Below are 25043 nucleotides of genomic sequence, written 5' to 3'. Positions count from 1 at the left end.
TTTTAACTGCTGTATTCCCCTCCCCCCGCAAGACAGTTGCAAGCTGAGAGGAATAAGGCACGTTCAGACTTGCCTGCTGCTTTTAGAAGGAAAACCAATCAGGTTCCAGCAGGTGACCAATCCGTGAGTCATCACAGGTTTGCGGGCTTCACGAATTCAGTACTGCATTGTGAGAGTTGGAGTAAAGACCTATTTCTTGTAGCTCGCTGTGTTGCCTATTTCTTTACGCGGGAGACCGTAGTCCCCCACAAGGAGAAGCATGTCAGTGCTGAGGGAATGGAATATCTTTCCATTGCCGCACTCAGTATCAGTATTTAGTATTCATGCCATGTATACGATGGGCCACATGAAGATCTATGTTCTCCCTACACTCTGTGGTTGAATCCCACCCTTAGAAGACCACCCCTTGCTGCACCAATATGATATTTCTATTTCGCATACCAGTGATTCTAGTGACCTCTCTGAGTGCAATTGCCAATTTAGATTAATTGTATTATGAGCAGTTTTATCCCATGGACTTGTGACCACTTCAACCTGGTTTTAGACTGCCCAAACTGATTTCACTGTGGCAGCTGCAGGTTCTTATCAGCTGGGTTATATTTGAGTCTAGTTCCCAGAAAGAAAGAAAGAAAGACTTGCATTTATATAGTTCCTTTCATGACCGCCAGACATCCCAAAGCGCTTTACAGCCAATGAAGCACTTTTTGAAGTGTAGTCACTGTTGTAATGTAGGAAACACAGCAGCCAATTTGCGCACAGCAAGCTCCCACAAACAGCAATGCAATAATGACCAGATAATCTTTTTTAGTGATGTTGATTGAGGGATAAATATTGGTCAGGAAACCGGGTATAACTCCCCTGCTCGTCTTCGAAATAGTGCCATGGGATCTTTTACGTCCACCTGAGTGAGCAGACGAGGCCTCGGTTTAATGTCTCATCCAAAAGATGGTACCTCTGACAGTGCAGCACTCCCTCAGTACTGCACTGGAGTGTCAGCCCAGATTTTTGTGCTTGAGTCTCTGGAGTCGGACTTTGAACCCACAGCCTTCTTGCTCAGAAACAATGGTGCTACCAACTGAGCCATGGCTGACATCCAAAGTGAAATTGTACTCTAACCCATTGTGCCACATGCTCCCAAGCACAAAATGCACAAATGACAAAATTTCAGCTTATTCCCATTCATAGAAAAAGAAGGGTAAGTGGAACACGACACAATACCCAGTGATGCAGTCCAAGATGTGTCAACATTTCTATGGCTTGATCTTAAGATTCTGTTCTTTGAAATTATGTTCTACAAATATATGGTGGTGTGGTTTTGGCTGGCCAGGGCGCAGGGCAAGTATCTAACCCCCTCCTCCAACAGCAACAGTTTGAGGCTATTTTAACTCCCGAGCCTCATTTACATCCCGCCAACCAGCTGCCTGCCAAAAATGGTGACCAGTGAAACATGATACCATACACGTTTAGGAACTCGAGGGCAGCTGCAGTGATATTTTGCACCAATTCAGAAAGCTGAGACAGAATGTCCGCAATGGGGCTTCACCTATCACTTCTTCCTGTGAAACCTTCTCCCAGGCAGTGCAGTTGTCTGCAGCTCTGTCATTTGTTCATACAAGTTCAAAAGACAACTGACGATCATTTCAGGACTCAGAGCTGTAAATCATGAGGAGAGACTCAAGGATCTGGATCTAGCTGTGACAGTCGGATAAGGAGGCACACATTCAAACTAGCAAAATGCACAACATTTTCCCTTGCACCAAAAGTAAGAAACAGATATAATGGACCCTCTCAGATAGGCGTAAAAGATGCCATGGTCCTATTTGAAGAAAATAAAAAAGCACACAGAGAATATTGAATTAAAAAGTATCAAATATTTAAATGTTATTTGTATTTAAAGTTGATGTTTCAGGTGTTCACATTATTAATTTAGTGTTACTATTCCAAGAATGTTGCTATCCTAATGTTTAAGTAGATTTATTACTGTAGTATTAGTGTTTGTTTCAGTGCCACAGTACATGAATTTTAATCAACCCCAAGGCATCAGGAGTATCCCAGAACCTGACAGCAGTCTAAAGGTCACGTTAATGGCAAAGCAGATAGGTTACTGGCAATGTGTCAGAGATGGGAGTATCAGTTCTTTTTTTTATATTGTTATGTAAGTTAGCATTACTTCTACATCTGGCGTGAAACTCTGTGTAATGGGAAGTTCAAAAGTTTATTTGCAAACAGAACCTTCTAGGAAGTGTTGCCCATCTTGTGCAGATGTGTTGTAGAGATGACAGCTTCCTGCTACATTGGTTTATTGATTTGTTTAATTTTGAGTTCTTTTTTTCCCCCTAGCTCTTTTTGATCTCCCTGTACGGTACACTGCCCGCAGCTGGGAGGGCCACTGGAGGACCTCTGCTGCTCTGTGTCAGAGATGTGCAAGGGCTGGTCTTGGGTTTTATTATATTGCTGAGAATATTTAAACCCGAGATTCTCAGAAGTTTTTTTTTACATGCTCGAGATTCACACAAGAAAACAGTTAGAAAGCTACATTCCTGATTGTTGCCAAAACTGGGTGTTACTTCCCCTCTGATTATATGTGTCCTTCCTGTGGAAAAGCCCCACTGATGGGATTGTATTTCAAAATTATTTCATTGGCTGTAAAGCGCTTTAAGACATCCTAAGGGAGTGAAAGGTGCTATATGAATTCAAGTCTTTCATTTTCTTTTCTTATTTAAATGATGTACAGAAGTAGCTTTTGGTGTTTACAGGCAGTGGCCAATTAATGCCTTTCCCCTGCCCTGCCATTGCTCAAGGAGACTGGGTGAGGCAATAGTTTATCTGCTGCTCCCCTTTTCCCTTCTCCTTCGGCATTGACTCCTTGCTGAGGTACCCCACCCAAGTGGTTCTTCTTCATGCTTGAGCCGAAACAGTGAACATCAGCAGTGGGTGAGCTGCCCATGATCTCGCCCTCATCTGGTATCGACACAGATGTACATTTTCCAGGATGGGTCAATAGCAACAACAACAATAACTTACCACTTTATAACATAGAGAAAAAGGGGGGTCCAAGGTGCTATAGAAATCCCTGCCTGATTTTCCCCACCCTCATACATGGGTGCTGAGGCCAAGTGTAGCACAGACATCAGTTGAATCAAATTGAGGAACACATCTGAGTCCTTGCTGGCCTATATGGCTCAATTCCACTTTGATTGTTGCATTTTCAAAACTGAGCAACCGGGGGCGCCTGACATCCCTCAGCTTGATGAGTACAAAGTTCTCTCTAATTGTTCTCAAACTTGCAAATATATTTTGAAAAGATTAATAATCTGTAGAGACATTTTTTTGTTGTTGTTTGCATTATTCAGAAGTTTGAAGAACCTTCTGGAAAATCAGAGAGTAAAACGGCTTTCTATCAAGCTCTTCAGAATGCACTGGGAGGAGAAACATCAAACTCACTCATCAAGGATGCAGCGGCTTGGTTTTACTCACTACAGCACTCACTGGCTGACTACTCTGCCTTCTCTAGGGCGTTGGAGAATGCTACACGGTAAGTGCACTGCGTAGAATGTGGATAATCTTTCTCCCATGTCCTTGACAGTTTTATGGGGCTTTTAAGGGTGGGGGTGTGCAGATATTGTCATGATATCCTGTCATAAAGGATATTTCATACTTCAACACATAGATACAATTAGCTTGCGTCACTTATCTGCGCTTCAACGTAACTACAGTTGTCAGATTTCACTGTTCATAGGTATAAAGCCAGTCTACTGGCCAATATCACAATGCTGGAATGGCGTTTTTGGAACAGGCCAATCCTCAGGCATTAAAGCACGAAGGTCCCGGATTCAATCCTCGGCCTGAGCTGAATCAACTAATCTCAGACGATGCTCAAGCAGCCAGAGGCAACCTGCAAAATAAACTTGCCAGATTCCCTAAGGCCATGCACTCCTGTTTTTTTTCTCGCAGGTCTTTCTGGTGTCAGCTGTGGCTCAGTTGGTAGCCCTCTTGCCTCTCAGTCAAAACGTTGTGGGTTCAAGTTCCACTTGGTGAGACTTGAGCACCTCATCTAGGCTGACACTCCAGTGCTGCACTGTGGGAGTGCCCCACTGTCGGAGGTGCTGTCTTTTAGATGAGATGTTAAGCTGAGGCTCCGTCTGCGTTCTTAGGTGGATGTAAAAGATCCTTATGGCACTATTTTGAAGAAGAGCAGGGGAGTTCGCCTTGGTGTCCGAGCCAATATTTATCCCTCAACCAACATCGCTAAAACAGTTGCTCTGTTCATGTATCGCATTGCTGTTTATGCGCAAAACAGGAGCTACGTTTTCTACATTACAACAGTGACAACATTACAAAAAGTATTTGATTGACTGTAAAGCACTTGGGATGTCCTGAGGTTGTGAAAGGCACTATATAAATGCAAGTTCTTCTTGTTAGCAACCAGAGATATATGTAAATTAATGGGAGCATTAATTTAAACTTTATATGGTTCCTGAGGATCTATGGCATGCACCCCTTGTGACTCACAAAGACAGGAAGCTTGGATGCCCTTGCTGTGGAGCCATAAACAGTACACTTGCACCAACTGATCCACAGGAGGAGCCTTTTCCTGTTCTATTCTGTCTCCAGGAACTGAGCCTTGCCTGAAAGTACCAGCTCCCTTAGAATGGAGACACTGGTCCCCACTCCCTTAATTATTTCATCCTTCCTGGACAATACCCCATCGAATGTTTACCAAATGTTTTATTTTGAGCCGAAACCACATCACGAAGCACAACACAGCCATCATGCTGGCCAGGGTGTGTAGCCAGTTTCAAGGCTCAGATACACTTGTCTGTAAATACACACAGAGATCCCACATTCTTGTAAGTGATGGGTTTAGACTTGCCACAGATATATTTAAAACATCTGATGTAACCTTCAGAACTGATAGTACTTATTTTTTCTGAGAACTTAAATTGCATACATGAGTTTTCTCTATTTCTGGCTGTTCCGGGGTCAGGTCACTGTTTATAGGATCATACAGTACAGAAGGAGGCCATTTGGCCCATCGTGCCTGTGCCTGCTCTCTGAAACAGCAATCCAATTCGTCCCACTCGTCTGCTCTTTCCACATAGTCCTGCAAATTTTTCCTGTACAAGTATATATCCAATTCCTTTTTGAAAGTTACCGTTGAATCTGCTTCCACCAGCTTTTCAGGCAGTTCATTCCAAATCATCATAACTTGCTGAGTAAAACAATCATCTCCCCCCATGGCTTTTTTGTCAATTACCTTAAATATGTGTCCTCTGGTTATTGACCCTCCTGCCAGTGGAAACAGCTTTCCCCTATCTAATCTGTCAAAATCACTCATTATTTTGAACACGTCTATTAAATCGCCCCATAACCTTCTCTGCTCTGAGGAGAACAATTCCAGCTTCTCTAGTCTCTCCAGATAACTGAAACCCCTCATACCTAGTACAATTCTAGCAAATCTCCTCTGCACCCTCTCTAAGGCCTTGACGGCCTTTCTAAAGTGTGGGGCCTAGAATTGGCCACAATACACTAGCTGAGGTCTAACCAGTGATTTATAAGAGTTTAGCATATCTTCCTTGCTTTTGTACTCTATGGGGGTGATTTTCTCAATGGGGAGCTTTTGGAGGCGGGACTCCCACTTGTCGGGTTTCAGTCCCACCTCCATCAACTTCTGGCCAACCCACGCTATTTTCCCTTCATTGACCTTGTTAAGCCCGCCCAGCGGTCTTAGCAGGCCAATTAAGGGAAAGCCGGTTGCAGAGAACGTCCAAGTATGACGTTTCATCAGTCAAAATTTTTGACAGATGAATTGTCATCATTTGACAGCTCTGTGAAGTTGTCAAACACTGACATTCTCTGTAGTTTGATAAGGTCTTGAATTCAAGACCTCATCAAACTTCTTTCTTTTGCAGAAATTAGATGGTTGTTGCATTGGAGAATGCAACGGCTATCTGTCATCTCCAACGCGGAGGTCCGAGACTCCGCATACACACCGACTGAAGCCTGCAGGAAGAAACAAAGATAAGTACACTATTACTAACACTTTACATTTACCTCAGATACTCACTTCTCCACTCTTGCACCCATCACTTACCTTCACAGCACACTTTTGCACCCCCCGACCCCTGCAGATCCACTACTTGCCTCGCTGAGCTGGCGGGTTTTGGAGCCTTCGGGAAGCCCACACCTGTGAGGTCAAAAAGGGGATAATCCTATTTTCTGCCTGTTAACAGGCAGTTAATAGGCCTTAATCCCTTCCCGCCTCCAAGGAGATGGGACCCGGCGCGGGATGGCTACCTGCCTCCTGGGAAGATGGCATGGAGACGGGTTGGGGGCGGGTTGGGCACACGCCCCCAACTTCTGCCATTTTCCCAACAGTCCCGCCTCCATACCTGCCTCCCCAGGGCTGGCAAGATCGCAGCCTATGTCTCTATTTGTAAAGCCAAGGATCCTGTATGCTTTGTTACCAGCTTTATCAACTGTTTTTTTTAGGTCATATTCTGCTTAATAGTTGCATTATGCTAATAGCTACCACTTATGCCGCTGGAGACACCAAGAGCCAGTGGAATAGACAGGGTTTCTTGGTGCCTGGGAGGGAGCAGTACCATTTTCAAATTCTCAAACTGCTATGGTGGGATTTTGAATTTACGTTCTCTGGATTACTAGTGCCACAACATAGCCCTGCAAATTTTACCTGTACAAGTATATATTCAATTCCTTTTTGAAAGTTATTATTAAATGGAGTGGCTGAGAAGGAACTTGAGGCGTGAAATGGTACTCTCTATGAAGCTGCTGCGAAAAATTTGTTTTCTACTAGGCAGCAAACCTATGGCCGGAATATTGCCGGCGCTCAGAGGGCGGGTTTGGAGGCGGGTCTGCTGTCAAAATCGAAAAGATTGACAGCGGCTTGGGATCCCGCTCTGAAACCACCTCCGTATAAGTTTCCCAAGTGTCGGGTCTGTCTGCGCTTTACAGCCCCGACACCAAGCAATGGGTGAGCAAATTCAGATACTTAAGAGCTTGTTAAAAGGTACTTAAACACCATTTTACCATGTACTTAATGTTTTACCAGCTTTTCATGAGGTTCCCAGTGCTTGAGGATCACATCAGGTAAGTATGTCGTGTTCTGAATGACTCTCCATTCCTCTGAATAGTTGACAGCTGCAAAAGTGGTATAAAAGCTACCATTTCACTGCTGTTCACTTTCCAATCTGAGAAGCTGGTGCCTTCAGAATTTGGAACACACTTTTCAGCTTTATGCAGTTTGGAAGTGTTTGGAGTAAACTCTCTATCCACTGTCACCTCCTTGGAGCAACCTCTCTCACCACTGACAGATCGATTCTGTCATCTCAACTTCAGCTGCCATCTATTCCAGCAGCATCGATACCCTTGAAAAAATCTCACCTTGGTCCTCAGAATCCCTCCATGATCAGCCCCAACCCCAACATCACCAGGCATGCCAGCAGCACCAACAACAACACCAACCTGCTCTGCAATCACCTGATGCTGCACAGGACAAAAGGCATCAGCACTTGACCACAATGCTGCCCGGGAGGCCTGGGATGACCTCACCATGGCCAGATTTACTTCACTTGATGCTGTACACCTTGGCTGCCACATGATGCGCCATGTTGGCACCATCCCACACCAGCACCGTAAAGCATTCCTGCAGTGCCCGAGCCATTCCTTTCATGTTCATCACCATTGCAGGGGGTAACGTTATGTCTCACCATTCACTGCAACTCACTAAGCCACTTCCAAAGATGCACACAAATCTGTCCAAGAAGTCAAACTGTGCAAAATAAAGATTTCAATGTTTGACAACACATCACCAGAAACTTTACATGAACATTGGCGAAAACACCCAAGTGCCCACCCATGTGTGCAGTTAGTTGGTATGATTGCACTAGGATGAGGGTGAGTGTGAGGGTGGCTAGTGAGATGGGAAAGTGATAATGTAGATAGAGAGGGATGGGTGAAGGTGCAAGGTAAGTTGGTGTGAGTAAAGATGTGCAGGAGTAGGGTAGGGAAGGCAGAGTGATGGGGATGTGATGAGTGGCACAGCAGGATGAGGTTGAGTGTGGCTTTGCAGTAACGTTTCGTGATCTACTGAGATCATTGAAAGGTTTGCGCCACTGCAGCCTGCTCCTCCTGACCACATCCCTGCTTGTGCCCTCCTGTGCAATGTGCAACCAGGCTGCGTTGGTCTCCTGGGGAGGTCCCTTCTGCCTATGGGAAGGGAAGAGGACCTCCCTGCATGCTGTGACACCCTCCATAAGCATATGGAGGGAATCATGGGAGAGCCTGGGTGCAGCCGTGCACCTCTGTGCAGTGCTTGTCAGTGTTTGTAGCACCTCAATGCTGCAGAAAACTGATAGCACAACTGTCTAAAACAATTTACGCATGGTCCCTTTAAGGAAACTGGCTGATGATGCGTCATCAAGTGACGTCATCAGACCCACTTCCTTCAATTGGCTGGCAAACGCGCTGGGCGGGCTTAACAAGCCCAGTCAGCATCAAGTCTTTTCACAGAGCGGAATGGAGCCAGCAGCGGGGTTGCACCCCGCCACCGACCCCAGCCGCACCCGACCCGCCTCAGAAGGCGAAATTGCGGCCATAGAATCATAGAATGGTTACAGCCCAGAAGGAGGCCATTTAGCCCATCAAGCCCATGTCAGCTCTCTGCAAGAGACTTCGACTAGTCCCACTCCCCCGCCCTTTCCCTGTAGACCTGCAATTTTTTTTCCTACAGGTACTTATCCAATTTCCTTTTGAAAACCATGACTGAGTCTGCCTCCACCACCCTTTCAGGCAGTGCATTCCAGATCCTAACCACTCGCTGCATAAAAAAGTTTTTCCTCATGTCGCCTTTGGTTCTTTTGCCAATCACCTTAATCTGTGTCCTCTGGTTCTTGACCATTCTGCCAACAGGAACAATTTCTCTCTATCTACTCTGTCTAGACCCCTCCTGATTTTGAATACCTCTGTCGAATCTCCTCTCAACCTTCTCTGCTCTAAGGAGAACGACCCCAGCTTCTCCAGTCTAGCCACGTAACTGAAGTCCCCCATCCCTGGAACCATTCTTGTAAATCTTTTCTGCACCCTCTCTAAGGCCTTCACATCCTTCCCAAAGATTCCCAATTCCCTAGAATTGGACACAATACTCCAGTTGAGGCCGAACCAGTGTTTTATAAAGGTTCATCATAACTTCCTTGCTTTTGTACTCTATGCCTCTATTTATGAAGCCCAGGATCCCGTACGCTTTTTTAATCGTTTTCTCAACCTGCCCTGCCACCTTCAACAATTTGTGCACACACACCCCCAGGTCTCTCTGTTCATGCACCCCCTTTAGAATTGTACCCTTTAGTTTATATTGCCTCTCCTCGTTCTTCCTATCAAAATGTATCACTTCGCACTTTTCTGTGTTAAATTTCATCTGCCACGTGTCTGCTCATTTCACCAGCCTATTTATGTCTTCTTGAAGTCTATCACTATCCTCCTTACTGTTCACTATACTTCCAAGTTTTGTATCATCTGCAAATTTTGAAATTGTGCCCTGTACACCTAAGTCCAAGTCATTAATATATATCAAGAAAAGCAGTGGTCCTAGTACCGACCCCTGGGGAACACCACTGTATACCTTCTTCAAATCTGAAAAACAACCGTTCACTACTACGCTCTGTTTCCTGTCACTTAGCCAATTTCAAATCCATGCCGCCAGTCCCTTTTATTCCATGGGCTTTAATTTTGCTGGCAAGCCTGTTATGTGTCTCTTTATCAAACATAGAAACATAGAAGATAGGAGCAGGAGTAGGCCATTCGGCCCTCGAGCCTGCTCCGCCATTCAATACGATCATGGCTGATCATCCAAATTCAGTACCCGGTCCCTGCTTTCTCCCCATATCCCTTGATCCCTTTTGTTAAGTCTGTGTGTTATAATGAGAATTATTACACAGACCACAAGAGTAAATTTTAACAGGTCTTTACTAGTCGAAGGTCAGGGCGGAACTGCCCAATAAATCATTACACAGCACTTATATACCAGTGTGGTCACCACCGGTATTACAGTATACAGCAGCCAAGATAAAGTAGTGCAACTCTTAAAATAGTTCTCTTAAAGGTGGAACGGTTACATACACCACAATCCTCCCTTTTTAGCTTAACAGTATATGTTCCCCATTAACATAACATAATAACATATATACACAACTTCATGTAAAAACAGTTCACAGATTCAGTCTCTCTGGAGGCTTCCTGACTCGGTCCGGATAACGCCTCGGTGGTGTAGTAGTTTTCGGTGGTGTAGTAGGTTCTTTTGGCAAGGTCGATTCGGCTTGAATGTCAGTGTCGGGTTCACCTGATTCCAGTATCACCGGATCGGAGGTAGATACTATGGGTATCTCTGCTTCATCATTAGGCGTATAGAGTTGTGGAGTAGGTTGTCCCTTTTCGGATGACTCTATGATCTGGTCAACATGGCGCCTTATTATGCTTTCACCAATGTCCACGGTATACATCAGCAGTCCTAGTCGTGTGCAAATAGTTCCAGGCTGCCATTTCTCGGTATGGTAGTCCCGGGCCAAAACTTGTTGACCTATCTGGAAGGTTCTAGTTGGCCTTTCATTCATGCCTTGAAATTGCCGGTTCTCTACGTCCCTTCTGATGTTTGGCTTGATCAAATCCAGCCGGCATCTTAGTCTTCTATTGCAAAACATCATGGCGGGAGTTTGGTTTGTAACCGCGTGTGTTGCATTCCTGTACACCAACAAGAAGTTATCTACCTTATGTTGTAGATTTATGTCTTCATTACCCATGGCCTTTATGGCCTTCTTGAAGGTCTGGACAAACCTTTCAGCTAATCCATTGGTGGCGGGATGGTATGGGGCAGACGTGTCGTGCTTAACCCCATTGTTTTTTAAGAACTTCCTGAATTCTTCGGACACAAATTGCGGTCCATTATCAGAACAGATCTGTTCCGGCAGCCCATTCCTGGCAAATATGGTCCTTAATACTGTGATGGTTTTTTCCGTGGTGGTGGAGGACATCTTTATTACCTCCGGCCACTTGGAGTGTGCATCCACCGCGATTAAGAACATTGAGTCCATAAATGGACCAGCAAAGTCGATATGTACCCTTTGCCATGGAGATGAGGGCCACTCCCATGGATGTAGAGGAGCTTGTGGTGGGGCGTTTTGGACCTTCTGGCATCCTAGACAGCTCTTGGTCATTTCTTCGATGTCTCCATCGATACCTGGCCACCACACAAACGCTCTGGCTAGGTTCTTCATTTTCACTCCACCCAGATGCCCCTCGTGAAGCTCCTTTAGCACTTTATGCTGGAGTTTGGGTGGAATCACCACTCTGGATCCACACATCAAAGTTCCTCGGCACACTGACAGCTGTTCTCTTCTTTGCGAGAATGCTGGCAACAGTGGTTCGCCATGTGCTGGCCATCCCTTCACCGTTAAATCGTAGACTCGTGAGAGAGTCGGGTCATTTCTCGTTTCCTTTTCGATGGTAGAATTTGTTACTGGTAGACATTCCACTATGGTTGAGTGGAACATCTCCACTGGGTCCACTGTAGGCGCCTCTTCTACCGTTGGCAACGGAAGGCGCGATAAACCGTCAGCATTCCCATGCTGTTTTGTTCCTTTGTATTCTATGTCATATTGGTGTGCCCCTAGGAAAAGGGACCACCTCTGTAGCCTTTGCGCTGTCATAATGGAAACGCCCTTTTTAGGGTTGAATATGGATACCAACGGCTGGTGGTCTGTCAGCAGTGTAAACCTCTGGCCCTGCAGGTAATGATTAAACTTCTTTACTCCCCACACAAGGCTGAGAGCCTCCCTATCTATCTGAGCATAGTTGCGCTCAGCGGAGGTCAATGATCTGGATGCAAATGCGACTGGCCTTGCCAAGCCATTTGGCAACTTGTGTGAGAGTACTGCTCCAATACCATAAGGAGAAGCATCACAAGCTAAACGAATAGGTAGCGTTGGGTTGAAATGAGCCAACACTTCCTCTGAGGTGATCAATGCCTTGCTTTTGTGAAAGGCCTTCTTACAGTCCTCGCTCCACTTCCATGGTACTTCTTTCTGCAAAAGAGCATTCAGCGGATGCAGCACCGTGGATAGATTTGGCAGAAACTTATGGTAATAGTTAATCAACCCTAGGAGCGACCTCAACTGGGATACATTTTCCGGAGCGGGAGCCTTCACAACAGCTTCGATCTTGTCAGGTGACTTGTGCAGCCCCTCCTGGTCAATGACATGACCACAGTACGAGATCCATTTCTGAAAGAACTCACATTTCTGGCGATTAACTCGAAGTCCATATTCCTTCAATCTGGTGAGCACCAGTTTCAAATTTGCAAGGTGTTCCTCATCGTCATCTCCTGTAATCAGGATATCGTCCAAGTAACATTGAGTGTTTGGAATTCCCTGTAATACCTGCTCCATGGCCCTCTGCCAAATTGCTGGAGCCGAAGCCACTCCAAAAACCAGTCTATTATATCGATACAAGCCTCTGTGCGTGTTGATTGTGAGATACTGGCGCGACTCTTCCTCAACTTCCATCTGTAAGTACGCTTGCGCCAGGTCTATCTTGGTGAAGTGTTTCCCGCCAGACAATGAAGCAAAGATATCCTCAATCCGCGGAAGCGGATATTGCACCGTGTGAAGCACCGGATTAACTGTGATCTTGAAGTCTCCACAGATGCGGACCTTCCCCGGTTCCCCTGGCTTGTTACTCGATGAACGCTTCATGACGGGAACAATGGGCGTGGCCCACTCACTCCAGTCCACCTTAGACAGTACTCCTGAATGTTCAAGCCCTTCCAGCTCAGCTTCCACAGCAGGTCGTATCGCATAAGGTACCGGTCTGGCTTTGAAAAATTTTGGGTTTGCATGTTCTGCAATCTTGATTCTTGCCTTAATTCCTCTCAGTGTTCCCAGTCCCTGTTGGAACACCTCTTTAGCCTCATCCAATATTCTGGACAATCGTTCAGGTTTGACATCTTTTTTTCCGGAATCTACTGTTATTGCTTTTAGGGAGTGCCAGTCCATATTTATTTTCCTGATCCACTCCCGTCCCAGAAGTGGTGGACCTCCCTCAGGTAGTACATATAAGTCCATTCCTTGGTGTTCTTTGCCCTTGTGTATCACCTTGACTTTTATCTTTCCGATGGGGTATACTTTTTGCCCCGTGTATGTCTGCAATACTATCTCCGTATCCCGTAGGGGAATATGTGTGAATAACCTTTTGTAATCTTGCTTATTCATGACCGTCAACGCCGATCCGGTGTCCAATTCCATCTTCACTTGGACTCCTGCTATCTGCAGTGTGACCCAGATAGTTTGTCGGTCAGCTTCCTTACTCACATTGTGAATTCTCAGACTACCCAGTTCCTTGCTGTTGGAGTCTGAATCCGAATTCTGTTCATCCGAACTCTTCTCAGCCACCTTATGTACCTTTCTGCACTTTTCCTGCGGTGACTTTTTGTTGCTGGTCTTCTTTCCTGACCGGCATACTTTAGCTATGTGACCAAGCTTGCCACATTTTCTACATTCCTGGTTTTTAAACCAGCATTGGTTCTGATCGTGTGTTGTCTTTCCACAACGATAACATTTCGTTGTACCCAAAGCCATTTGATCTACGCTGAGTACCGCTGCCTTCAGCTGCATTTCCGCAGTGCCTCTCGCTGCGGCTTCGTGCGATGCTGCAATAGTGACAGCTTTATCAAGTGTAAGATCATTCTCTTCAAGCAGCCGCTTTTGTGTTCCTTCTTTCGACAATCCACACACGAATTTGTCTCTCAGTGCCTCTGTCAGACTTTCCCCAAACTGACAGTATTTCGCTAGCTTACGCAGTTCAATTAAATACTCCGCGTTGCTTTCCTCTTTCAGTTGCGTTCTCGCATAAAATTTAAATCGTTCCGCTAACATCAGCGGTGTGGGGTTCAAATGATTTTTCAGGACAGCAACAATTTTAGCGAAAGTCTGATCCGTCGGTTTAGCTGGTGATAGAAGGTGCTTCAATAGCCCGTATGAGTTTAGTAAGGTTAGTGCTTTATCTTCATCTGATATTTTATTTGCCTTACAATATATCTCTATGCGTTCTACATACGTGGCCCAATCTTCAACATCGGGATCGAAATCGTTGATGTTACCACGCTTAGGCATCCTCGCAATCTTCTTGAGAAACAAAAATAATTTTTCTTTTATTTATTTATTTTTTTTCTTTCAAAATGGCGGTTTCCCGCGCTTGTCTTCTTCCCCCCCGCCTACGAAAATGGTGGCTTCCCGCGTTTGCCTTTCTCCCCCGCTGGCTGTAATGGCGATTGCCGTATTGCTGCGTTCGCCCTCCCCAGCGGTTTTCAAATCGTGCCTCCCAGCCCCTCTTGCAGTCCGGTCCTTTCCCCCGGCTGCGGCTGAGTTCTCCGCGTTTTTTTAAAATTTTCTCCCGTGCCTTACGCTGACCCGGTCGCTGCGACTCGCGGCCTCGGTAGCTGCCCGGCTTTTTTCACCGGTCGCGGTCGAGCTCTCTCTCGACGCTGTTGCGTCTCCCAGACCGCTTGCAGCCTGGTCTTTTACACTGGCTGCGTTTGCATTCACCGCGGCTCCCGTGCCTTACGCTGCCCCAGTCTCAGCGCCTCTGGCCCCGACTTCTGTCCGACTCTTTTCCCCGGCCGTGGTCGAGTTCTCCGCCCTTATATCCTCCGTTTTTCCCTCCCCTACTTCACAGCCAACGTGGCCGACTTGCTGCTCGTCGCTGATCAGCTTACCCACCACCGTGATAGAAGGGATGATCACTGCCTGTTGCTGATGGAAGACTTCGTGTCAGGATTCTTCCTTTGCTCTTCAGACCTGCGTCTTTTCTCAGCAGGATGATGAGGGCGGATGCCTCCTCTCAACGCCCGTCAACTGCCTTGGATGTATCTCTGCCGCAGGGTAAGATCGTACTCGTCGCCACTGTTAAGTCTGTGTGTTATAATGAGAATTATTACACAGACCACAAGAGTAAATTTTAACAGGTCTTTACTAGTCGAAGGTCAGGGCAGAACTGCCCAATAAATCATTACACAGCACTTATATACTGGTGTGGTCACCACCGGTATTACAGTATACAGCAGCCAAGATAAAGTAGTGCAACTCTTAAAACAGTTCTCTTAAAGGTGGAACGGATACATACACCACACCTTTAGCCTTAAGAAATATATCCAAATCCTTCTTGAATATATTTAATGAACTGGCCTCCACTGCCTTCTGTGGTAGAGAATTCCACAGGTTCACCACTCTCTGGGTGAAGAAATTCCTCCTCATTTCTGTCCTAAATGGCCTACCCTTTATCCTTAGACTGTGTCCCCTGGTTCTGGACTCCCCGACCATCGGGAACATCCTTCCTGCATCTAGTCTGTCCAGTCCTGTCAGAATTTTATAAGTTTCAATGAGATCACCTCTCATTCTTCTAAATTCCAGCGAGTACAAGCCCAATCGACCCAATCTCTCCTCATACATCATTCCTGCCATCCCAGGTATCAGCCTGGTGAATCTTCGCTGAACTCCTTCCATGGCAAGAACATCCTTCCTCAGATAAGGCGACCAAAACTGCACACAATACTCAAGATGTGGTCTCACCAAGGCCCTGTACAACTGCAGCAAGACATCCTTGTTCCTGTACTCAAACCCTCTCGCAACGAAGGCCAACATACCATTTGCCTTCTTAACCGCCTGCTGCACCTGCATGCTTACCTTCAGCGACTGGTGCACAAGGACACCCAGGTCTCATTGCACTTCCCCTTCTCCCAATCTATTGCCATTTAGATAATAATCTGCCTTCCTGTTTTTGCCACCAAAGTTGACAACCTCACATTTATCCACATCTTTTGGAAGTCCATGTACACCACATCAACTGCATTGCGCGCATCAACCCTCTCTGTTACCTCATCAAAAACTCAATCAAGTTAGTTAGACATGATTTGCCTTTAACAAATCTGTGCTGGCTTCCTAAATTAATCCACACTTGTCCAAGTGATTGTTAATTTTGTCCCTGATTATCATTTCTAAAAGCTTCCCCACTACCGAGGTTAAACTGACTGGCCTGTAGTTGCTGGGTTTATCCTTACACCCTTTTTTGAACAAGGATGTAACATTTGTAATTCTCCAGTCCTCTGGCACCACTCCTGTATTTAAGGAGGATTGGGAGGTTATGGCTAGTACCTCTGCGATTTCCACCTTAACTTCCCTCAGCATCCCATCCGGTCCTGGTGACTTAGCTACTTTAAGTGCAGCCAGCCTTTCTAGTACCTCCTCTTAGGCAATTTTTATCCCATCCAGCATCTCCACTATGACTTTGGCAGCATCTTCTTCCGTGGTGAAGACAGATGCCATGTACTCATTTAGTACCTCAGCCATGCCCTCTGCCTCCAATCATAGGTCTCCTTTTTGGTCCCCAATCGGCTCCATCCCTCCTCTTATTACCCGTTTACTATTTATATGCCTGTAGAAGACTTTTGAATTCCCTTTTATGTTAGCATGTCTACTATTTCCTTATCATCATTGACAGTATTACCGATATCAGTTTTCAAGGGGCCATCATTGCTCCTGACCACCCTCTTTTTCCTAATAGGCTGATGGGGTGGTTATTGGCCGGATTGGATTTGTCCTGCTTTTTGTGGAAAGGACATACCTGGGCAATTTTCCACTTTGTCGGGTAGATGCCAGTGTTGTAGCTGTACTGAAACAGCTTAGCTAGAGGCGCAACTAATTCTGGAGAACAAGTCTTCAGCACTACAGCCGGGATGTTGTTGGGGCCCATAGCCTTTGTTGTATCCAATGGGCTCAGCCGTTTGTTGATATCACGTGGAGTGACTCAAATTGGCTGAAGACTGGCTTCTGTGATGCTGGGGACTTCAGGAAGAGGCCAATATGGATCATCCACTTGACACTTCTGGCTGAAGATGGTTGCAAACACTTCAGCCTTGTCTTTTGCACTCACATGTTGGGCTCTGCCATCATTGAGGATGGGGATGTTCATGGAGCTGCCTCCTCCCGTTAGTTGCTTAATTGTTTACTACCATTCACGACTGGATGTGACAGGACTACAGAGCTTTAATCTAATCTGTTGGTTTTTGGTTCTCTTAGCTATGTCTATAACATGCTGCTTCTGCTTTTTAGCATGCATGTAGTCCGGTGTTTCAGCTTCACCAGGTTGGCACCTCATTTTCAGGTATGCCTGGTGCTGCTCCTGGCATTCTCTTTCACACTCTTCATTGAACCAGGGTTGCTCGACTATTTTGATGGTAATGGTAGAGTAAGGGATATGCCGGGCCATGAGATTACAGATTGTGATGGAATACAATTCTGCTGCTGCTGATAGCCCACAGCGCCTCATGGATGACCAGTTTTGAACTGCTAGATCTGTTCTGAATCTGTCCCATTTAGCACGGTGGTAGTGCCACACTACATGATGGAGGGTTTCCTCAGTGTGAAGACAGGATTTCATCTCCACAATGACTGTGCGGTGATCACTGCTACCAATACTGTCATGGACAGATGCATCTGCGACAGGTAGATTGGTGACAACGAGGTCAAGTAGGTTTTTTCCTCATGTTGGTTCTCTCACCACCTGTCGCAGGCCCAGACTGGCAGCTATGTCCTTCAGGACACAGCCAACTCAGTCAGTAGTCGCGCTACTGAGCCACTCTTGGTGATGGACTTTGTAATCCCCCATCCAGAGTATATTCTGTGCACTTGCTACCCTCAGTGCTTCTTCCAAGTGGTCCTCAACATGGTGGAGTACTGATTCATCAGCTGAAGGAGGCTGTAGGTGGTAATCAGCAGGAGGTTTCCTTGCCCATGTTTGACCTGATGCCATGAGACTTCATGGGTTCCAGAGTCGCTGTTGAGGACTCCCAAGGCCAGTCCATCTGACTGTATACCACTGTGCCGCCACCTCTGATCGGTCTGTCCTGCCCGTGGGACAGGACATGCCCAGGGATGGTGATGGAGTAGTTTGGGATATTGGCTGAAAGGTATGACTCTGTGAGTATGACTATGTCAGGCTGTTGCTTGACTAGTCTGTGGGACAGCTCTCCCAATTTTAGCACAAGTCCCCAGATGTTAGTGTGGAGGACTTTGCAGGGTCGACTGGGCTGGGTGTGCCATTGTGTTGTCCGAATTCGATGTGTAGGTTGATGCTGGTTGGACTTTCCGGTTTTACTCTTATTAGACCATTTGTAGCGGTTTGATACAACTGAGGGGCTTGCTCGGCCATTTCAGAGGAGAGTTAAGAGTCTGCTACATTGCTGTGGACCTGGAGTCACATATAGGCCAGACCGGGTAAGGACAGTAGATTTCCTTCTCTAAAGGACATTAGTGAACCCAGTAATGAATCCGTTCATGAAGTAGCCAAATATCTAGGTGGGAAGAAGAGTGGAAGATGAAATTTAGTACATACAAGTGTAAAGCAGATGAAGCAAAATGGGCAGCAGAAATACTACTTGCATTTATATAGCCTTTAAACACAAAACATCCTAAGGCACTTCAGAGTTGAGCAGAATAGGGAGTAGGTCTGGCTAGGGGTGGTAGCTGGAAACATTGTAGATCAGGAAGGTTTTAAGAAGGATTTTTGAAGGTGGGGGAAAATATAGCAAGACAAATAAGATTAGTGAGGAATTTCAGAGGACAAAATGGCTGATGGAATGGCAGAGGGAGGGGGAATGTGCAGTAGATGAGAGTTGGATGTGCGGCGGATCCAGTAAGGGATGTAGACTAGAGTGTTCCGTGTGCTCCTTGAATGGTCTTGAACTAGCGATAGATATTGTTGAAAGAGGTCTAGCAGCTCAACATGGCCAACCACTGTGGAGCAACAAGCAGCAAAGCCAAAAAAAATGCTGAACTATCAAGATAACAGTATAGAGTACAAGTCAGAGGAAGCCATTATAAACTGTAAAGGGCTCTAATCAGACCACAGCTTGAGCCCTGTATTCAGTTGAAGTCACCGAGACACAACAGAAACACTCATGGCTCCGCAGCAATTCAGAGAGCCACAACACTGATCCCACACATTGAAGGAGTGTCATGAGGAAAGGCTGGAGAAACTTGGGGTTGTCAGCTGTGGTAGGAGTGGACTAAGAGGTGACTTTCTAGAGGTATATAAAATAATCAATTGTATAGGGAAGTTAAATCGGGAACACTACTTCAAGTTAAAAGTGTGACAGTAGAACCAGGGATCACAGGTTCAAAAGAGAAATAACAGCAAAACTACTATTTTAAGATAATTGGCAAACGAACCAGAGGGGAGGTGAGGAGAATGTTCTTTGCACAGCGAGTTGTTATGATCTGTGGTGCACTGCCTGAGAGGGTGGTGGAACCAGATTCAATCATAACTTTCAAAGAGGAATTGGATATATATTTGGAAAGTAAAAATTTGCAGGGCTATGGGTAAAGAGCAGGGGAGTGGAACTAAATGGACAGCTCTCTCAAAGAGCCCAAACAGGCACGATGGGCTGAATGACCTCCTTCTGTGCTATAAGATTCTATGATTGTTTCTATGACTTCAGGGCACATTTTCTCAGTAAACAAATGTAGCAGCATTTTGTGCACAGTGCAAGCCCACAAACAGCCTTAAGATGAATAGCCGATAAGTCTGTTTTTCGTGGTGTTGGTTGAGGGAGGAATGTTGACAAGGTCCTCAGGAGAACTCGCTGCTCTTTTTCAAATAGTGCCCTGGGGTCTTTAACAACCACTGGCCCAGGCTGATGGGCTTTGTTTCAACGTCTCATCCCACAGACAGCAGCTCCAAGAATGCAGCACTCAGTATTGCTCCAGAGCATTAGCCGAGATGATAAGCTCCACCTCCTCGTACAGAGCTTGAAACTACAACCTTTTGACCCACAGCCGAGAGTGCTACCAACTGAGCCAAGATGATACGACATAGTTGCTGAAAAAGAGGTCAAGTACACAGCAGTGTTTCACTGGAACCTGCATCCCCATGGTTACGAATTAATTTAATAACAATTGGGACACTTTATACGGGCCTGTTGTAAGGTGGTTCGGGGACCCAGTGGGAGGATTATTGCAAGGGTGTATTATAGTTCTCAGTAATCTTGTGAATTAAAAACAGGCGAGTAGCTGTTTCTGTCCAATGACCTTCCTGCTGGCAAGCCTGTGCATGTGTAGAAAGTGTCAGGTTCCACCATGGTGCCCACTTTTAGGTCTCCCATCTCAAAGTTGTTTTAAAAAAAAACTCACCTACTCTACTTAAATCATCACCCTCGGTATAAAATAGCTTGCCAGCTCTCATATTCTGGGTGAGCATGTGAGGAATAGCCACTTGGTACCAGAGACCTACTAGTGCCTACGCAAACTTAGCATGTTTCGGAGATAGGAGAAAATTAAGAGCAGTGAAAATTGGGAAATATTACCTTCAAAACGTTACCAGCAAAAAAACTACCAAACTCACATCTGTTGCTGAGGAGAAATGTTGTGTGCTAAATTTAGACTATCAATCTGCTGTGGTTTACTTGTCAGAAGTATAATCTGTTTTACTCTGCACAGGTCAAAGTTTGTTATCATTGTGGGAAAGATTGATATCATTAGAGTAATAATTCCATTACATCACTTCCTGGATGTAAGTCTTGGTTTATGTCAGATGAGCCGTTCATTTTTTAAATCTTTTTTACAATGAATTCTGCTGTACTGTGCACAAATATTACTGGAAATATCACCGCAGACGGATAAAACTTGTCGGGGTGGATTAGTGAAGAAGTGTCAGTTTATGGGAGCCATTTACATTCTGTTTCAACTGGATTGTGTGATAAAGGCCAGGGGGGGACAATTCAGTTGGTTTGTGCCTCCCGTTAGCGCCTTAAGAGGGCGCTAATGGGGCGCAAAGCAACTAGCGCCCATGTGCGGCGATGTTTGCGCCACTCCCGAAATTAACTAGACATTTTGCGGTGGCGCTAAACATTACCGCCACAATCTCCTGCGCCGGCAGATCATGACGTCTGTCGAGTGTGCAACGCCCCGGTAGCGCCCCGGACCGGATATTGAGTGGTGCCCCCTGCCTTACCGCCTGCCGCTAGCAACGACAGGTTGAGGGGAGCGTTTTGCAGTCAGGAAGGGACTGGGGGAGCGCAATTTAAAGGCGACCGCTTCCTACCTTTTTTTGTTGGTGACATTTTTGCACCACACATTCTGAGAGAGAGAGAGACTTCTGGAGAGATTCAACGCTGTGTGAAGGAGTTTTGGGTACTGAGCAGCACTTTGCAGGTTCATTTTGATTTGCCCTTCCTTGTATCGATTTAGAAGAGACTGTGGGGGCTGCACTCTGAGCTCTTTCCCTGGGCCTCTCCATTGTTCTTTCCAGCAGATTTGATGTACAGGTCTCTCCAGGCAGAGATTCAAGGCTGCAATGAGTAGGATGTGGATGGAGAGCAAGATCAATCCTCCCCTTTAAGAACTGGCCGGCACCATTGTGTCTGTGTTCCATTGCTGACTGACATCACATGAGCTTCGCCAGCACTCTGAGGTAGCGCCTCACTCCTCGGCCTTTGCACCTTAAGACAGGTGTGAAGTGCCTGATTTAGCGCTCCAATCACCTCCAGGGGCGATAAAAGCCAAGTTTGCAGTCGGAGGCGATAATTAGCGCCAGGCACTAATCTTTGCGCCCGGCCGATAACTGCGCCCCAAATGGGGCGATACTGAATTTCTCCCCCCAGAAGCCTTAGTACCCTGAAGTCACTGCCAAAGAAATATTTGTCCCTTGACCAACAAAAGGAGCTTATCAGAACTAAAGAAAATAATCTAAAAAATAATGATGATAGAGGTTAGGAAATGCGAGCACTGAACTTGAGGACACAGGTTTAAAACCAAAAAAAAATAAAGCTAGATAAACATACATACAACACACGCAAGATAACAGACACATGAAAAGACTCCCAAGAATGAAAGAAAGACAGACAGACAGACGGAAAGACGGACAAATTTATATAGTATCTTTCACAACATCAGAATGTCCTAAAGCGCTTTACTTTAAAGTACTTTTGAAATGTAGTCACTGTTGTAATGTAGGAAATATGGCAGCCAATTTGCGCACAGCTCAGTCCCACAAACAGCAATATGATAATGACCATGTAATCAGTTTTAATGATGTTGGTTGATGGATAAATATTGGCCAAGACTCCAGGGAGAACTCCCCTGCTCTTCTTCGAATAGTGCTATGGGATCTTTTACATCCACCTGAAAGGACAGACGGGGCCTCGGTTTAACATCTTATGCAAAAATGATTGGGGTAGAGCCCATGATGGGCAGATTGTACATATTCTGTGGAAAGAGTGAGCTTGGTGGGCCAAGTGGTCTTATAATGCTCCAGGCTTTCTCATGTTAATCATAATTCTTTTGCAACAATATGGTTTCAAAAAAGGATATCAAATGGTAAGACTACTGTATAAATCCCTAATTTCATATTTTAAGGAAACGCTATTTATTATTCGTGTAGAGTGGGAGAGGAAGTGGCTGCAGTGTTCTCGGCAGCTTTGTGATGATGTATAGAGATATTCTTGGCCATTTGTGGTGATATGGAACATTAAGCATTAAAACATCTTGCAGGTATCAGTTTCATAATCGTTTTTGTTTGCCCCTGTCAATGTTAGTGAGAGGACAACTCAGCAAAGTTATTTTTCTTTAAAGAACTGCAGTAAGCAAAAGGTTTCTTACCATACACTTCATAATCGTCTTGCTCTTGCTGTAGATACTGGAAAGATTTATGTTTACATACATAGCACCTTATCACATCACATGTGTATGCTTCACATACAGTTTAACTTTGAAATGAAGGGCTGGATTTTACCAGCCCTGAGGAGGCGGGTTTGGAGGCGGGACTGCTGGGAAAATCAAAAAAATGGGAGCGGGTCCAGAACTCACTCCCAACCTGCCTCCAAACAATCTTCCCGGGAGTCAATCCCTGATTTGCGCAGGGACCCGACTCCTAGCGGTGGGAAGAGGATTATAGCCACTTAACTGCCTGTTAACAGGTAGATAACAGGCAGTTAACAGGCTTTTTCTCATTTTGCAATTTCTGCTGCGGGTTTCCTGACGTCGGGAACCCCGCCAGGGTAAGTGTGGCGTGCTGTGGGTCTGTTGTACTGTTGGAGTACAGATGACAGCTGCAGAAGTGGTGTGAAGGAAGCAATGGCACACTGGTGAGTATCAGAGGCAAGGAAATGTTGGGAAAGTCATTTTTAATGTGTTTAGATTTTTCTGCAGATGACAATCTTTGAAGTGTTTGTGTGGCCTCACCTCATTGCGAGAAGTGACAGATCGCTTCTGTACCCTCACCTGCAGCTGCCATCTGTTTTATCCTAAGGAGAGAGTCATTGGAGAGTCTGGGTGCAAGGGCTCACCTTTGTACAGTGATTGTCAGTGTTTGACAGCTCCTCAATCATCTGTCAAAAATTTATGGTTCACGTGCCTTTAAGAAAACCGGCAGATGAAGCGTCATGAACTGATGTCAGCTGACATCGGCTTTCCCTTAATTGGTCAGCAAGCCCACAGGGTGGGCTTAACAAGGCCAATCAGGGGAAAATAGCATCTGTGCGTCGGACGTCGCTGGGGGGCAGAACTAGAACCTGGAAGGCAGCAGTCCCGCCCCCAACTCGTCTCGGTAAGTAAAATCCAGCCTGAAGTGACTGTTGATATGTAGGCTGACATGGCAGCCATTTTGCACACATGATCCAAGAAACAATAATGAATTGAATGACTGAATATTCTTCTTTTGGTGGTTTTGTTTGGGGGAAGGCTTTGGGCGAGGACATAGTAAGAACCCCCTGCTCTTCTTTCAGAAGAGGCAGCCAGGGCCTTGGTTTAATATCTCATCTGAATGATGGCACCTCTGATAATGCCACATTCTCTCAGTGCTGCACTGGAGTGTTACCTTACATATGTGCTCCAGTCTTGGAGTGGAGATACTTTCTGAGGGTTTCCACTGAATATCAGTTACAGGATTGGAGATGTCTCTCTCTCTCTATACAGTCTGTTCCTGAGTTGCTGTGATTCCTGTAATTGCTGTCTTATTGCCAAGTCATCCAGCCCTTCAATGTCAGAAGTAACAACAGAAAATGCTGGAAAAACTCAGCAGGCCAGGCAACATCCGTGGAGAGAAAATAGAGTCAACGTTTCGGGTCAGACCCTTTGTCAAGACTGGAAAAGCACAGGAAATGAAATAGATTGAAAGGCCAGGCAGGGAGAGAACAAAAGAGAAGTGAAGAGACATTAAGAGGTATTCAAAACGAGACGAGATGGTGACAGGACTAGTGGAGACAAAAGACGGCTCTAGATTAGGTGTGAAATGTTCTGGCAGAATGAGAGACAGCTGCCATGTGGGAGAGAGAAAAAGTGGGGGGTGAAAGGGCCAAAACAAAGGTGTGGATAAAAAATAAATAAAAATATAATGGGAGCCGAGGTTATGATCTGAAATTGTTGAACTCGATATTGAGTCCGGAAGGCTGTAAAGTGCTTAATCGGAAGATGAGGTGCTGTTCCTCGAGCTTACGCTGAGCTTCCATGGAACAATGCAAAAGCCCGAGTACAGTGAGGTCTCAGTGCGAATTGGGCGGTGAATTAAAATGACAGGCGACCGGAAGCTCAGGGTCATCCTTACGGACTGAACGGAGGTGTTCCGCAAAGCGGTCACCCAATCTGACATCAATGTCAGAAGTCTGTCCGAACAGTCTGATGAATTGAAATTCGTAACTTGTTAAAATAAATAATATGCTGAAAGGCTCAGCCAGGCACCCAGGATTTTGCTTCAGGCATGAGAATCCATATTAAACCAGAGCTCCATTATTAATCAGTTATAATGGATTAGCTCATCTAAATTATGCAATACCAGGACACAGACCTTTAGCATAAGGGGCCAGGATCTACTTGTCTCCCCATCAAAATTCTTCTTAAAGAGGGCTTTGTAATGTCCGTGTGTAATTGAGACACGGACTGCAGAAGTTGGTTATAACAGGTGTTTACTGAATGGAGACAAAGCTGGAA

General features: G+C 45.6%; 1 protein-coding gene across 1 annotated transcript in view; it reads left to right on the top strand.

The window, feature by feature from the left end:
- tg (thyroglobulin) overlaps positions 1-25043 on the top strand; it is a 604630-nt gene that overhangs the window by 462654 nt on the left and 116933 nt on the right. The window contains exon 43 of the mRNA XM_085993935.1: positions 3354-3535. Within this exon, the coding sequence (XP_085850061.1) occupies positions 3354-3535 (182 nt within the window). The remainder of the gene's footprint in view (positions 1-3353; positions 3536-25043) is intronic.

The sequence above is a fragment of the Somniosus microcephalus genome, chromosome 7 (assembly GCF_052327205.1).
Source record: "Somniosus microcephalus isolate GS21.2 chromosome 7, FLI_Smic_1.0, whole genome shotgun sequence".
NCBI classification, from domain to species: domain Eukaryota; kingdom Metazoa; phylum Chordata; class Chondrichthyes; order Squaliformes; family Somniosidae; genus Somniosus; species Somniosus microcephalus.
The sequence above is the reverse complement of the archived record's forward strand: the minus strand, read 5'-3'. Positions and strand labels throughout refer to the sequence as shown.